Source organism: Mya arenaria, chromosome 2, assembly GCF_026914265.1.
Source record: "Mya arenaria isolate MELC-2E11 chromosome 2, ASM2691426v1".
NCBI classification, from domain to species: Eukaryota; Metazoa; Mollusca; class Bivalvia; order Myida; family Myidae; genus Mya; species Mya arenaria.
In genome coordinates, this window is record NC_069123.1 from 38075524 (window position 1) to 38092597 (window position 17074).

Genomic DNA, 17074 nt, shown 5'->3' on the forward strand with positions numbered 1-17074 from the left:
AAGCTTTTACATGATTGTTATGTAAATTGTATTAATCGTCAAATGTTAGCACTAATACTCGTTAGGATAACAACTTTTGTAACAAAGAAGGCGAAGGAGAAGAACTTGTATTCAGTATCATTGTATTACACAACAGGTTGATATGATCCGTGATTCAAAAACTACAGCACATACCATGCATCACACAATTACATATTTTTACATTTGTGTATACAAAATCACTTGTTTTTCTTATTATAAAATTAATCGGTCAGTGTCAAACACAATACAAACAACAACATTGGAGCTGTCTAAATAATATAGCGAAGAATACACAATAATGATAAATGAATACATCAGTTCCAAATACAATGAAAAACTATTGGATATAACTTGTTGATAAAGCGAAGATTGAAAAATACTCTTGAATGTATGAGTCATTGTCAACCACAACTGTAAATCAAACGTTGGAGTGTTGATAGACAGACATTACACATCAGGTTGATATGATCCGTGATTCAAACGTTACAACACATTAAATGCTTATGTTGCTTTTTTGCAATAAAACATTACAAAATTACATTACACAGCCTACATAAGCGCTTGTTTTTCTTATTATAAAATTAATCGGTCAGAGTCAAAATCAATACAAACAACCACATTAAAGCTGTGTAAGTAATATGACGCAGAGTGCACAATAATGATAAATGACTGCATCAGTGTCAATTACAATGAAACACTCTTAGATAAGTATTGTTGATACAGTGAAGGTTTAACAATATTATTGAATGGACTATTCATTTTCAAACAAAATGGTAAATCAAACTTTTGAATTTTTAAAGACAGACAAAATGTAATCCGTGCTTTCCGATACAAATTTTTTTTATGGACAAGTTGAACGGATTTCTATTTCAGCAGGAACTCGAATTTAAGACAAGTCGTACGTGTAATATGCAGTGAAATGGTCGTTAGAATTGTTATGAGCTAAAAAAATTGGGTTGCTGACATATACAGATATCCTATCGTAGATATGAAGCTTGAAAACCGCGGATATAAAACTTGTAAAAATAACATGGTCGGATTCTTTGATAGACTTTTGGCGTTGCATTAGAACACTAGTTGTTCCAAAGTTGTTGGAGAGCAGATTAAGGCTGTGACTAAATATTGTCGTTGTATTGTCCGTTCCGGTGGCATTTACATTCAGCGTTGAAGATACTATGTAGTAGCCTGGTGTCCTAATGAATATTTCTCCCTCAAGCTCGAGGTGAATTAATTTGTCTGCTGTGAATGTGAGACCGTTTTTGTTCCACCGAAGTTTTGAATGATCTGCAAAAAGAAAGCAAACTCGCATTTATTTTTCTTAACTAACTCAAAGCATTTAGCTCAAAGGCAAAACTAATGAATTTAACTGATGCGTGCTTTTATTATACGGGAAATATATTTCTGCTAGTAATTTGTTCAGGTATATATGGTACATGAAGATTGTAATGAATGCGCACGATTACATAACACTGAGTAGAAAAAAGGTTAAATTTGTTTTTTTAATAAAATGAAATGAATCGCTTAATGAAATCGGCTTGAAACTCAAAGCTCAAAATAATTTCTTTTTTTTTTTAATTGTTGCGCTGGTTATAGCGCAAATTACACAAATTAGGAGTTGATTACACAATGTTACATGTACTCGTTTTCTTTTCTTACCACATGCCAAGGTTTCAAAGCATGGCCGTATCATCTTAGACAATTACCAATCTTTATAGGTTTTGAAGCTTAATGGTTTAGAATTGGTCGACCTGGTATACTTTTTTTCACCGTATTGTTTGTAATTCTACATCGCATGTGGTCACCTTATCAAATACTTAGTAGTTACTTTTAACTGATTTATTATATTATAAGAAACGTGCCTTTTTTAACGATTTTTAATGTTCAGTACATAAATGGCAATTTCTTCCCGTATATGGTGTTGGGTCGTGAAAGAGTAGAAATCAGTGTTATTTTGCGAGCAGAATATATATTAATTGTATTTAGTGATTTCTTACCTATATTGTTTGCATAAACTGGTACATCGATTTAGAGGAATTCATTTGTAATGGTGAAATCGAGAAATGCGGGAAATTCCAAAAAAATTAAAACTTTCAGATTTCTTAGTTATCTTTCACTAAATTATAAATAATAAATTGCCAAAAAGTGTATATATTAAAACAAATGAAATCGATATCGTATTTATCTGTTTCGTTAAGTAATCTCACGGTATAACTAGTTAAAGGATGTTAGAACAAAACAACCATCCCGTGATATCACTTACTAGGGGAAATTACCTTTTTCGAATTAAGCTAACATTATAATTGAAAACTGCAAATTATTTTAAAATTACTAATTTTTACATAATTGTGTATTATATGGACATTTGATTATTTGTAGACAAATAAAAGGGCTACAGAAATAGCATTATCGTCAAGGAGACCTACAAACTGCGCATGATTTGTATATACATATAAATAAAATAATTTGTGTACCTACTGTATATTTCAATCATTATGTAATCATCGTATTTTTACATTCATCATGACATTGTTGATTTCATATCATATTATCATTTAAATTGTATTGATTAGGATTCGCAGCCAACAACCCATTTGGCTCATTGACATATCCGCTGGGCTAGCTTGAAATGTGATTGTTTTACATTGTTACAAAATTAGATTTAATATGGTTGTTTAATTCTGTGAAAAGTGACGGCCAAAAAAGTTAATATTAAACACCCACCAAAACGTCGTTGACCTTGTTATGATTACCTTGGACTGAGTCACTTTGAATGCTATTTACCACTCCTACCAATTTAGCCTTAGGCGCTTTGATCCCCTTCCACTCACAGTCGGTGATAAACAATTCTCCAACGATAAGACCTGCAAAAAGTATTCGACAAAGAATTATTAAATGAAGTCTGAACTAGTATGTATACGTTTATATTATTAAAATTTACCAAACGTTCCGAAAACTATGAGACTTTATGAAACAAATAAAATTTGCTACAAATGCTCATTTCCCTTGAAATCTTGCTCTGTATAAATAATTAAAAAACATCCTTAAGAACACATTTGTATTTAATATTTTAATATAAACGTTGCTTTGCTTATATTTGCATTTTAAGATTACTGAAAATGTGACAAATAACATTACTTGCATTCATCAATTATTTAAACAACATATTTCTTTAAAAACAGTAACATTGTTTTGTTTAATCATATAAATAAGATACTGTTACCAATTTAAAACTGGGTATCAAAGAATAACTGACTAGGATTTGATTGTTTGTTTTCGAAGACTTGCTTTGTCATCTCCTTAAACAAAACCCACAAAACAATTTAGATATTTGCAAATAAATATTAACAGTTCTTGTTATAACAAGAGCGTCACGTATTGCAAGCAACACAACCGTCCAATACCGGTATTCTTGTCATAGAGACAACATGTTTTAACTGATAAGGTTATTATCCTTATAGGCGCTTAACCACTTTTACATAAATTTTCATATACCTAGCTTGCATACTTCTCCAATTATCACAGGATCCATTTTAGGGGTGTACGGAAAGACATTCATGCTATTGCTGATGCCATAGCACACACATAATTAACGCAAAACCACAAAAAAAACGCCGTAATAGTTACTTGTATTTTGTGTGAATAAACTTTTGAGATTATAAGTATCTTCCATGGCCGAGAGTCTAAGATAGGTTCATTCCGACCCGAGCGTAGGGTGTTTTGCGGAAACGAGGTTTACCGAGTTTCCGCAAAACACCCTGCGCGAGAGTCGGGATGAACCTATCTTTCAGGAGCGGCTATGGTAGATGCTTTTTCTCCCACCTCAGTTTAACAAAATTAAGTAAAAATGTAGTTTTTGCTAGAACTCTTTTGTGCTTAGTAAAAATAATTGCGCATGGATATGCGATAATTCGTGGTTGTCATGGATATGCGCGCAGCGATTCAAATGATGTTATTAGTCAATTCGGCTTCAATTCAATTCAATTATGGAATCTACTTTTCTTCCACCTCAGATAAGTAGATCCAATAATTTAACCATGTTAGATATTCTTATCTTGCCCACGGGCGAAGATAAAATAAAATGCCCGTATGGAACTCCTTTTAATGGTCATCACATTGTAATTACCTCCCTTGTTGAGGACTGTCGTCAGTAGCATCAAGGAAATCTTGTTTTATGGTAATATTTAGAGCGCTAATTAATTATTTCTCGCTTCAAATGTCACCATAAAACAGTTTTCACGCACCATTCAAGAAATAATGCTTCATTCTCCTTAGAACTATTTAAAAAGACCGATTTGTCTATTAGCATTTACTTGATCACTGCGCGCATATCCATGACAACCACGTGTTATCGCATATCCATACGCAGTTATTTACTAAGCACAAAAGAGTTCCAGCACCAAATACATTTTTACTTAATTTTGTTTAACTGAGGTGGGAGAAAAAGCATCTACCATAGCCGCTTGTGTAAGATAGGTTCATCCAAACCCTCGCGCAGGGTGTTTTGCGGAAACTCGGTAAACCTCGTTTCCGCAAAACACCCTACGCTCGGGTCGGAATGAACCTATCTTACACTCTCGGCCATGGAAGAAACTTATAATCTGAGGTGGGAGAAAGTGATTTACTCGTATATTTCGTGAAGAAGTATACTTACCCGGTCTAGACAACTCCGATACAGTCGTTGTTTTATCTTTTATAGGGTAAATAAACACATTATTTATGTTTGACTGGAGATATTGAAAAAATATTTTTTTTGACATAAATCAAAAGATACATCAGGAGAGGTATAAATATTAGCTCTAAGCTATCTCCTCAATGCTTAATAAATATGTATGTAATTTATGTATTGCTAAATACACTTATATATAATAAATCTTGTTTAAACAAAACACCATATATTCAAAAGATGCTTGAATGAATGACAAAAGGGATTCGATGTATTTCAGCTTAATTCCTTTTCTTAATTCTTTCCGATACTCCGACACACCATTTTGATTATTTCCTCATTGTATTTTCTTGTTCATGAATTATGTTTGTGTATTCTAACTTGTTCAATTTACTTAGACAAATACTTTTTAAAAAGATCCATTACGTTGTGCATGCGGAGCTCCATCACTGTGCGAATTGGGCCACAGCACACCGAATCGTTATATGTTTGTCTCCATGCATCAATGAAGTGTTGTGTGTGATTGTAAGGGTACGTTTGTTTGATGTCATTGCATGTAACACAGAGCGTGCTGCTCTCCAATGGTGGCGGTTCCATAATGATTCTCCATGATACAGTCAAGACGAGGAAAAGGAATAACTGTACAACTGCCGATGTAATAAATCCATTCGCAATAAAACGTCGTAATGTATATTCTTCCATCTTGCACTGCAGACCCATCTTTTGCAAGATAAACGAACTGCAGTTGGTCAGCTTGGTTATACTGTATTGGAATTCAATCACACAAATAAACCAATAACAATCCATTCAAGTCCTAGTAAGGTCTAGTAATGTGAACTTAACGAAATGTATGTATATCCAAATGACCTCTCTTAACCTTTTTAGGACGAAACGGGCAACCACCAAGTACTCTTTAAAAGAGATATGCTCCGCCCACATATCTATCTTATTAGCAGATTGTGAGCCTGTGGTAAAGTTAGTGTTACCGATGGACATTCCCACGCATAACTGTTCAATAAAGCATCATATGGACCTTGGGGTTTTATCCGACATTATCTGAGACTCTATTATAGCTATATAAGCGCTTTTATTATTTTCTCTTTATCATCTAACCCTAAGATGTATTGATAAATTGCAACTACCTTCCCCTTTTTCTGGGCTAGGGACCAGCAATCATTGTCTTGCAGGGTTACGGTGTTCTCCTTGGTTTAATCTTTATTGAATGGAAACAAAATGCTGAGTTTAGCAATAATGGTTTTGAATAGGTAAGAAGTATGAGCTGCAACTAGCAGAATTGGTCATATATCTAATTTCAGAATAGGTAGTTTTGGGGCAAAATGTCAAAATGTTTAAAAAACGAAGAAAACATGTTATATAATGGACAGCGGTATTATAATTTAATTTATTGTAACAATGAACGCCCTATCTCACACGTAAGAATTTTATAAGCTCGCCCTGACTGTTTTTCGATATGGCGCTGCATATTTTGTTTCATCATTAATATATAAATAAAGACGAATATCGATACCGAAAATAGTAAATATTTACGGTAGAAGCAAGCTATACTTTTACATATATATCCAACTATATCACCAATAATTAGTTACTATTTTTGCTAGCGTTTTTCTTGTCATATTTTGTGTTGTTGTGCCTTATTTTAGTAATAAATTGGACAATGCACAGAACACGTTTATTAAAAACAATTGTTAATCTATATTTGGTGGCCTTAGAAGCGTATCAACAAGTACGCGTGCGTTTTATGTATGTATCTGTAACAGTTTATATACTTACATGATAAATTGCAACAGCCCTCCCCCTTTGTCCGGCTTGGGACCGGCAGACTTTCTGTAGGCGGGTTACCTTTTTCTCTTTATGTAAATAATCTACTTCGAATACATCAGAATCTGAAAAGTAAATCAGTGGTTTTACATTGTTGAGAATTATAATCTTCGACAAGTAAAAATAGGTCATATATTTTATTTCAAAAGTGGCCATTTTTCAGCATAATGTCAAATGTGTTAAGAGAAAGAATAATAAAAAGAGTGAAGAATAGCATATAAAAACAGATGACCCTTAAAATGCTACGCAAGGGACGGCTGCACTTTATTTTTTGATTACAAGAAACGATATGTGTACAGTGACCGATTTACGTTAGTTTGCTGATTTTTTTTTAAATAATTTAATTCAATAATAATAATAATAATAATAATAATAATAATAATAATAATAATAATAATAATAATGATAGTTGTGATTGATTGATGATGATGATGATGATGATGATGATGATGATGATGATGATGATGATGATGATGATGATGATGATGATGATGATGATGATGATTGATGGTGGTTGTGGTGGTGATGATTGACTGATGGTGGTATGGTGGTGGCGGTGTTGATGAGTGTTGATGGTGGTGGTGGTGGTGGTGGTGGTGATGATGATTAGATTCGAGCTAAAGTTTTAGACCATTGTTCCGGACTCTTTTAGTCTTAGATACATAAAATGAACAGTCGACGGAGGAGTGATTATGTGTGTATTGTTAAAATATAGATTCTGCAACGCTAAAAACTGAAACAAGATAACCATCTGAATTAAAAAAAAATGTCTTTAAAATGAAAATATGTTTCTGTAAAATGAGTGGAGTCTGAAAAGAATATCCTTAATTCCAATATCAAACGACATTCCAAAATAAGTTACATTGTCCGATAGAACCTTAGCTGATGAGATTGGCGGCTTGTAGTCCCAAATAAATTCTTTCTACGTTTGACATGGATTTCAATCCAAACACTTTTAATGTTTGGAATGTCATTTCTAAGAATGAGCAAGAATAATTTCAGAGACATACAAGAGGATACCGCAGTCCATATCCTGGGAGGACCTAAATATTTGAGATAAATTAGTCCAAATTATTTAGCCAAGTGTCTGCAAACAAAAGAACATTTGTATGCATTCAGCTCTGAACAGTGTATCTTTTGAAAATGTATTGTACAGTGTTAGTAAGTTATAGACAAGTGTCTGTGACATCTTAATTTACAGGTTAGATCATCTCATTTGTTGGTCCTGGTTTGGAATTGACAACACCACAGAGTTTTTTCTTTAACTTAGAACAATGGTCACATATTGATATTGAACATTTCAAATCCCTTAAATGGTTACCAGTAAATAAAAGAGTTGAACAGGCCACCTACCGTTATGTTTTTCTTTTTAAATAAAATGGTTTGACCCCTGATTATATGGGAGAGAACTTTGTCCACAATGATTTAATTAATTCCTATAAAACTAGATATAGGGAAAACGGATCTTTTTCTATCCCAAAAGTAATAGGGTTTGGACTGAAATCTTTTGCTTACGTATTATTTAGTTTCTAGAACCAGCTACCAACATTCATCAGAGAAACAAATAAAATTAATGAATTTAAGGTTGCTATCAAACACCAACAAGGTAAAAGATACACATTTGTATTTAATGTTGTAGCTTTCCAGTGATTTAATAAAGTTCTTTAGAAAATAAATCTGTAATTCTGCTTTTTTATGGTTTTCATTTTACATTATAATTAGTGCTTCACTTTTCATTTTTTGTCAGTGTGGATGTTTGTGGCATGGTTTTCGTACCTCATACGTGTTTTAAATAGTTTATGTATGCAACAAGTTGTTGTTATTTCCATGTATGCGTGCATCTTATACTGAAATAAATCTATATATCTTTGTACGTGCTGCAATAGACATTTAAACTTTTACAGCAATAAGTTATTCGAAATGTATACAAGACAATAGTAATGTGAAACATCTATTGTTCCATAATGGAAACCCGTTTTTGTAATGTCTACCATTTAAAAAAAATGAAATAATTAGACAATCATTAAGTTTCAAATAAAACCAAAACGGTTGGAACAACTTCAAATTGCTTAATATGTTACAACACTTCCATAAATCCCAACACTGTCAACATCAACTTATTAAAATCCCTTTAAACAACAATGTATAGCGCAATTTAGGCGGTGATATGCAGAGTACTACTTGGGATCTTGAGCAATGACCATCGCCAGTGTCCTTTATGTGCGTTGTTTTTCTATTTTGCTTTTACAACCAAGGAATGAAAGCCTTTTTACTTTCTTACATTATTTTAAAGACATATATACCACTACCGGTTCTGCCAAGTTGCAAGCTTATCGTATGTAAATTTAATTCGCTACAAATCTGTATATGGTAAAATAACACTTCGATTAATAATCAACAATAATAGAAAAATAACACAGTATGACCACTATGTTATATGCAAGTAAAATGATACTAGATCATCTTACTACGTTAATTGATTTCATTCAAAGACCCTTGGCCCCCCTTATAAATGCCAACTCGTTACCAAGTATAACCCTCTTCGAAGTTAGTACGGCATTCATGGTATTACATGTATCTGTAATAAGACAGAGGGTGTCATTGAGTACCACCAAACTTTTTGTTACCAAATGCACAATGCATTTCACAAGTATAAAGCAAACACACCAAACACCACCATGTTGTCTTTTCCGCGTGCGTGCAGTACACCATCCCCTCCCCATAAACAATCAATGTGTCATGGTCTTCCACAACAAGCTATACCACGGAAAAGCCGTTCTTTCTCGTCATAAAGAGCTAGATAAGCCATTTTAATAATAATGGAAATTTCGTTTCAGCCAACACAGTTACACAGACACTTGTATTTATGTGGTATGTACTTTTGACAGAGCCGTTGTGCGTCTTCATATGATGTGAATTCATGGACGACAACTCTTATCCAATGGCCGAATTTATTTTGCAATATCAATATTGCGGACTCAGACATTGATTCAGCGTTGAACCTAAGACTGGTTGAAAACATGTCATTTTCGCACAAATCCAGTGAGTCAGAAAATAAATTCTTAAAGTGAGACCAAGTTCAGCTTGAGACTTGACACCGTTCGTATCACTGCTTAAGGTGTCTAGTTATGCCTCTTGCCTAAGCTATTGTGAGCGTCAATGTAGATGTACATACTATTTGGTGCTCACTGTGCCTGATTTAATCAAAGTCCACTCAATATTTGAAGTGCGATTGAATGACGATTGCAATGAATTTTTAACTAGCAGACAACATAAATTACTTTTATCACATGCTTAACACACATGTGTAAGATAACATATCCGACATTTCTATTGGCTAGACTAATCACACGCGACCTAGATATCCCTCCGCATTGTTTGTAAACAAAATGGTTTAAACGCCAAATACTTACCTCAACAATGAAGCTGTAGGACTTCCAGGAGACAAATGGCTAGCGAATCATAGTGCCAGAAAGCATCTTGTTTGAACACTTTCTGATAACAATGTTCCGCCAACCAGATAATGCAGATTACTAGTCACAGAAATATCCAGTCAGTCAACAAATACAGCCACATTAGTGACAAACAACACGAGAACATTTCAAACATCTCCATCTTAACAGGCAATATGTGATCAATGCCATATAATTTGCTTGCCAGTTTAATCAGCTGTCGGTTACCAAAACACAAATACGAATTCCGCAGCACAGGCTTCTCATTACACGTAGGTGCGTCCCATGGCGGCTAGAACAGCTTGTTCTCTGGAAGCATTCTTGATGAAACTTTTTTAACATCAACAACCATGCAGTACAGAGTAAGGCTACGTCGTAATCATCTGCATGTTGTGAAAATTCATGTACACTAAAAAAACGCTTCAAAGTCATCGTAGAAAGCGACAGCGAATAACTTTTAAATTTGTGCTCACAGTAAAACTTGACAGACCGATGTACAATGTAGGTCACATAAACTGCGTAAATGCATACACTCTCAGTGTGACGTCATCAAATTGTGTACTTATTGTGATGTTTTGGTTAAAATTGTTCGTTATTCATGTTGTTGGATATTTTACTACACATTTTTATATTTGTGACTTGTTCAGCGCTTTATCAGAATTAAAAGGTGATAACTGCTAGCTGTTTTGCCATTTTCATTGGGAACTATTTATATGGCGCATCGTTGACATTTCACTCAGAGTACTTTGGCTGTCAAACTATGGGTTTATAAAGTGGAACTAAATTGGTAATAAAAACACCGTTTTTAAGCATGTGATAAAAAATATCTGACACTCGTTGTCATTTTATACAAGATTTTTATTAAACTCGTCCATGAAAGTTGTTAGTAAGCTCGCCAGAGGCTCGCGTACTAACAAACTTCATGAACTCGTTTAATGAAATCTTGTATTAAATGACAACTCGTGTCAGATCCTTTATGTCTGCGTCGTTTCAATTGATGTTTAAGTTTGGAACGGCTTATGTCATCGAGAGTTATTGAAAATTGACTTTATGTAAAATTGCTGTCTAATTCATTATCATGATGACCATTGGTATTCTCTACTTGAATATCTCAGTCACCTCCAGTCATGCCACACCCCTGTCAAAATCAGACAAAATCGGAGACTAAAACGTAAAGGCCACCTTTTTTTCGAAGTTTGATAATGATAAACCTTCAGAACGTCTTCACTGGGTTTTAAATAGAGCCACTAAGTTTTAACAAACAAACCAAATAAAATCTATGCCAAAAAATAAATAATCAAACCTCAAAAGTTCATCCTTTATACACTCCCGTGATCCGAACTCGCTCGAAACTGATAATTGATATAAGGATTACGCCTTCGATTTATGATGTGCGCGAAACTAGTAAACATGAATGTATCCATATCAGGGTGGTTAGGTATTAAACGTCATTAACCATGTGAGTTACATTATGGAATTGTATAGCAAGATTATAATGCAAAACACGTCGGTATTAATTCAATGAAAGCACTAAGGCGACTTAAAACCATTATATATGTTTCAGACGTATCCAACCAAAAACAGAAAGTAATTGAAGAATATATCATCTCGTGGACACATTTCAAGATAAATGTAATCCAGCCTTTTGTTGCAAAAACCCACACTTCGTTCAATTAAAGTATTAAGCGTTATATAAACCTCTTAAATGGTGCGTAGTGGAAATGCACATACGGCACCTGCAAATGAACTCCAACAACTGCTTCTTGGTAATATTTCCACTCATATTCGTGAACTAGTCATCAATTTAATGCGGTTTTTACATGCATATTATATATGCTAAACAAACTCACAACAATTGAATTTATCCCTTCAATACATATAATACGACTGTTCTTATTAATGAAAAAAACACCATATAGAATCATTTGTCGATGTTATGAGCAATAACTAAAAATGGGATTTAAAGGCTTACGTAAATAAGCTTTTTTACAAATAGAATCAATAATGCGTGTCAGTTTGCTTAAGTTAGCATACAAATCTTTGTTTAAATAGGATAAGTGTTGCAACTTTATCTGAACGATGTGTGTGAAGGTCAAATGCTGTCAATCAAAAGCCTACATATTGAAGTACAAACGTACTTTATCGTTATGATTTACACTTTGCTTTGTTTTGCACGGGTTTTCGAAATTAGAGTTCAGAACAATTATTAATAATCTGATGTATATTTGTGCCAGAAATCATTTTGAAACAGAACATCCTCAATTAGTCAAGAATCCCCTCTGGGAACAAAATCAATTTATATAGACATATTGATCACGGATTAACGCAATAGAGACAGCTATTGCATAGAGCTATTTTTACGTAAGCATGTTAAAACGAATAAAGTAAAACAAACGCGTGAAGGCAATTTGACAGAACTAAACGGAAGAAATAGCTGTACAAAGTATCAAGAACCTTGAATGTCTTAAAATAATGTCTTCGTAATGTTCACATATTAGAATGGTCAGGAAATAACACTCAAACGATTAAATAGAAGGCACCACTAAAACTATACACGGTAAGGAAATGGCATGTTTTTATTGTTACAAAAAACAATATCATTCCAAATCACATAATTGTTGTTACCAAACATTGTTGAATTACTACAAACCTTGCATATTTTTTGCCCTTCAGTATATATATCAAACTAGCTTTGAGGACAAGTCTATGTTAAACTATTTCACCTTGAAACTAAGTTTAGTGTTCATATCATACCATATTACCATATAACGTAACATTATGCGGGGGTTTATGCATTGTGTGTCCTCTAATTATTAAACTGAAGAACGAGAAATACCTAACAAAAACAAGAATAAAAAATATAACTTCGTAACTCTCACAAGCTCCGTGCGATGTGTAAATATCGATGAAAAAAAGCAATGTCTCCACAGGAACAATGTAAGCCGTCCTATTGATACGCAAGCAGTACCTGTGGTAAACACTGAATGTACCTGTTCAGTTTACGAGCCAACCTTTATGTTCACAGTATGCGACCCAAACATTTATTTCCATCCTCTTGCGTCCCGAGTACTTCGTAAAAATATATTAGGAATAAAGGTACCAAAATATGAATTTACGTGTCTCACAGAATGATGTATTAATTATGATAAACGTTGAGGCGTTATACGTTTACAACTAATTTGAAACTAAATGATTATAATTTTCATTTACGGCAACTAAAATTAGCGTACAAGTTCTGCAATTTTGCTGTTGCAGCCAAACCTACTCCAGCATTTCGACCACGTTCATTGAAGGTTGTAAGTTTACTATTCAAAAACACTGAAAAACGTTACAACTTGCCGTGATTAGCGTATCGTGACGCTTTTATCTACGACCATTCAAATTTAGCAAGAAGGTAGCCGTAAGATAGTCTCGTAGATTTTATCATAAAACATAATTAGATTATTATTTGCTTTAATTTTTAACCTTTGTTTTGACATGCCAAATATTATAAATAACCATTTCTTGATTCATAGATTTAGACGAATAACACCAGATGTATTGTACAAATACGATGAAAATAATTGCTTTTGGGAGCCAACCTTTACCAGCAGCCAGTGACCTGGTGCCATCTTCAGATGTGGCAAAAACACTGTATTGTCGACGGAGATCGCCCTTTTCCGCCGATTCCGCTTTGCATTCCACTTCCAGCATCTCATGAAACCACAGTTTGTCCGAGTCAGTCATGTGCTGCTCCAAAGGCAAAGCTCCATTGGACCGACCGGACCTATACTTCAGCACTTCCGGTCCAAATTAAACAAGAGTCCGCAGCCAACATGGGTCCGAGCGGAGTTTGAGTCCAACCGCAAGCACCAAACCGGTATCGTTACATTACCATTAACAAGGCGACCGTGAGCAGATTTCCGATCTTACGCAGTAGACCTTGTTCCAAAGGCTAGTGTGTTTGTTATAATTAATAACACATTTTAATTCAAAATACTAAAAGATAGCGTTGATCGTAATTTATGTTCCGCCCTAAAGATATTAATTTTTCCCACACGCTTGTTCTCTCTCGTAAGACAAGTACTTATGTTCCGGTTGCAATAACGCCCCTTGTGTGTGTGTGTGTGTGTGCGTGCGTGCGTGCGTGCGTGTGCGTCTGCGTGTGTGTGCGTGTGTGTGTGTGTGTGTGTTTAAGATGCTAAGGTCGTCGGCGCGAACGTTAGCGTATATAGCGTCTGACGACATGATGATAGACTGGTTTAAGCTACTCTGGTTTTGACTGTGATCCTGAGCTTCTGTGTTACAGAGGGACCACGTTTAACGTCCCAGCCGGAAGACGGTTATGTTTTTGGACGTATGCATTCGCGTTCGTTCTCATAGAGGTGTGTCTTATCTAGATGGCAGTAAAGTGTATACCACTACACCAAAGATCCGCTGCAACTCTGCCGTTGTGTGATATTGTCCGATATATTCAAACTGTCACACATGCTTTATAGCACTGTCGGGGGGGGGGGCGGCATTTCCAAAATATTTTTTGTCGTAACGTCGATTGATTTTATTTTATCAACTTGTGTTCATTTTTAACACTGGCTTAAGATCAGTTCACTCAAATATGTAGCCTAATTTTGAAACTATGACCCTAAAATATTTAAATGTACGACAAGAAACGACTAAAGTATTTTTGTTTGGGTTAAAACTCGGTACATTCCGTAATATTTTGAGGTTTTAAATATTGACCAGAAATCTAAACAATTCAGAAAGCAAGTCACTGTCTCCACTCTTCCTTTGTGCTCAGAAACAAAAAACAGCAGAAAATACATGTTCGAATATCGAGGGTCGAATTTCCAAATAATTTCACAGAAATTTTCCTTAGGTGACCCTGTATCAAATTCCCTCACTCCATGTTAATTTTTATCAAAACATGGCCGCCAGAGGGCTGAGCTACTTTTGAAAATCATTGTGAAATCATTTCACTTGCATTATATCTTTATGGATAGAAAACGTTGAAATTTTACTCCTCAGAATCCGCTGGCCCTACCAGGGCGGGACAATTTACCACTGTATCACTGAACGTCTATATAGCTTTTTTTAAGGAACCGTCAACCAAATTCAAAATAATTTCACTGAACTGTTCCTTAGATGGCAATATATCAAATTCCTTTACCCCATTGTGACTCCTTAAGAACATATGGCCGCCTAGGGACGGGGCTTGCTTTCAATATATTTCTATATGGAATCTTTGAAAAAAAATTCTTAAGAAACTATTTGCCCGGTTTAATACTATTTTCACAGAATTGTTCCTAATTTCAATTAACCAGCGCTCTTTTGTGACATTTAAATACCTTTTACTTAAGCATAGAAGAGTAACGGCTCTTTGCAGCTTTTTAAAACAAATACATAGTTTTCATGTTCTTATACGCCTGTTTAAAAAGGTTTCACCTGCGGCGCACGGGTGGTCGGGCGTTTTTTCGGGCAGAATACAGTCCGTTATCCGTTCGATAACTTAAGATTTCTTTGTCCAATAAGGTGAGCGATCTGGGCCCTCTTTCCATATCTTAACATTATACATTATTAAAATGCTATCACTTGATCGTAAAATTTGTATTGGGTAGGATTCGCCGAATTGATGTTGATGTTTATGTTTTGAATTCTTGGAAAATGGACGGCGACCGCGGATAAATATAGATGAAGGATTGACAGAAAGGTTTGCATAGTAATTATATGTAGTTCCGTGTCCTGTCATTTTCTTATGTATCATTTCTGCCTAAGCCTTGTCATTATATCGAAACAAACAATATGTATATGTTTCTAGGTTATTACGCAATACATTTTCAACCGATCTAAACCTGCTCCGGAGCACTGCGATAATTATATAAATAACCAGGTAAAACGGTTATGGGAACACATAGGCGACATAAATTCAAGTAACAATGTTCCATCTGCAACCTTATACAAACAAATAGCAGATCGTTAGTATAAAATACTTATGATGTGGAATCATATTTCAAGTAAATGGCAGTATTTTAAGCATCAAAAGTGCTTAATTTTAGCAAAGAATTTAGTATTGCTTGTTTTAAATAGAGCATAGAAGTACGTTATTCATTTAACACGATGTGGAATACGCAAATGTCATCCGCAAATGACGTCAAACAAATGCTCGTCTGTATAAGTTTAAATCACATGTGTACAAGTGTAATCAACTATTTGCGGTTTCCCACAACCTTTAATATTTATATACTTTCTAATCATAAAAAAACTGTCAACAATGGAAAGCATTCCTGCACAAAATACATAACGGCAATTATAATGTAGACGATGAAAGGAACAAATCAGCGTAAGGAGCCGCGTCCTATTCGTTAAATATGTATCAACATGTATACATGTACTCAAACGACAAACAACTATTTTTGAGAGACCATGTTTGAGCATTTCATTGTTTAAAAATATGTGCCGGAGCGATAACAATAGCACCATAACGTTCATAGGTATGTACTGTCCTGTTGAAAAATCACGTCTGCGCCAACACAGTAACGTTTTGAACTGTGCGATTGTCTAGTCTTTTGTTATGACTACGCGAGGTTCATCTTTTTAACATTGTGCTTCCGGCTGGTTCGTTATAGTACTATGGATTGGCCCGCCGTGACGCCATTACGACGATTTGAAGAAACAAAGTGAGACACTAGGACGTGCGAGTGCGATACCCTAACTCTTTTTGGATAAACCTCAATTAACCTGGCTCTAACTGTCATCATTGAACTTACGAGAGCACGCGATTATGTCGTTAACTGTCGATGCCGATGGACTGCTTTACCAAATATACATATGCCAGTAACAAAAGAGGCAAAGCATGCTAAATGCCACAGGCAATATTAAACATTATGCTGATAATATAACACATTTATGCATCATTTTCAACAGTTACTTTGTTAACAACTCAACATTAAAGGCATTAAAAGTCGACGTGGTAAATAAGAAACGGGGTTAGTAGGTGGCCCGATATGGGAAATACAGGGCTCAGGAAAAATATTCGGGTTCGAGCTTCGCTCTCACCCGATATGGTTTCCTCGGCCCCATTTATCCCATATCGGGTCATCTATTAAGCTCGTAACTTATAATA

General features: G+C 34.8%; 1 protein-coding gene across 1 annotated transcript; it reads right to left on the reverse strand.

Moving 5' to 3' along the window:
* Positions 1 to 104: 104 nt before the first annotated feature.
* LOC128222454 (uncharacterized) lies at positions 105 to 11387 on the reverse strand. Its single transcript, XM_052931465.1, has 7 exons — positions 11279 to 11387; positions 6476 to 6588; positions 5827 to 5897; positions 5111 to 5447; positions 3275 to 3317; positions 2772 to 2882; positions 105 to 1305 (listed from the first exon to the last, which is right to left on the reverse strand). The coding sequence occupies exons 4-7, from the start codon at positions 5402 to 5404 to the stop codon at positions 908 to 910; spliced, it is 846 nt and encodes a 281-aa protein (XP_052787425.1). The 5' UTR covers positions 5405 to 5447; positions 5827 to 5897; positions 6476 to 6588; positions 11279 to 11387; the 3' UTR covers positions 105 to 907.
* Between the last annotated feature and the right edge of the window lie 5687 nt (positions 11388 to 17074).

Excerpts from the sequence above, each read along its gene's own strand:
- LOC128222454 (XM_052931465.1), bottom strand. The coding sequence starts at position 5,404 with ATGGGTCTGCAGTGCAAGATGGAAGAATATACATTACGACGTTTTATT. Across the intron at positions 2,883-3,274 it reads AAACAAACAATCAAATCCTA|GTCTTATCGTTGGAGAATTG; the intron begins GTCAGTTATTCT and ends TACTTTTTGCAG. Across the intron at positions 1,306-2,771 it reads TCAAAGTGACTCAGTCCAAG|ATCATTCAAAACTTCGGTGG; the intron begins GTAATCATAACA and ends TTCTTTTTGCAG.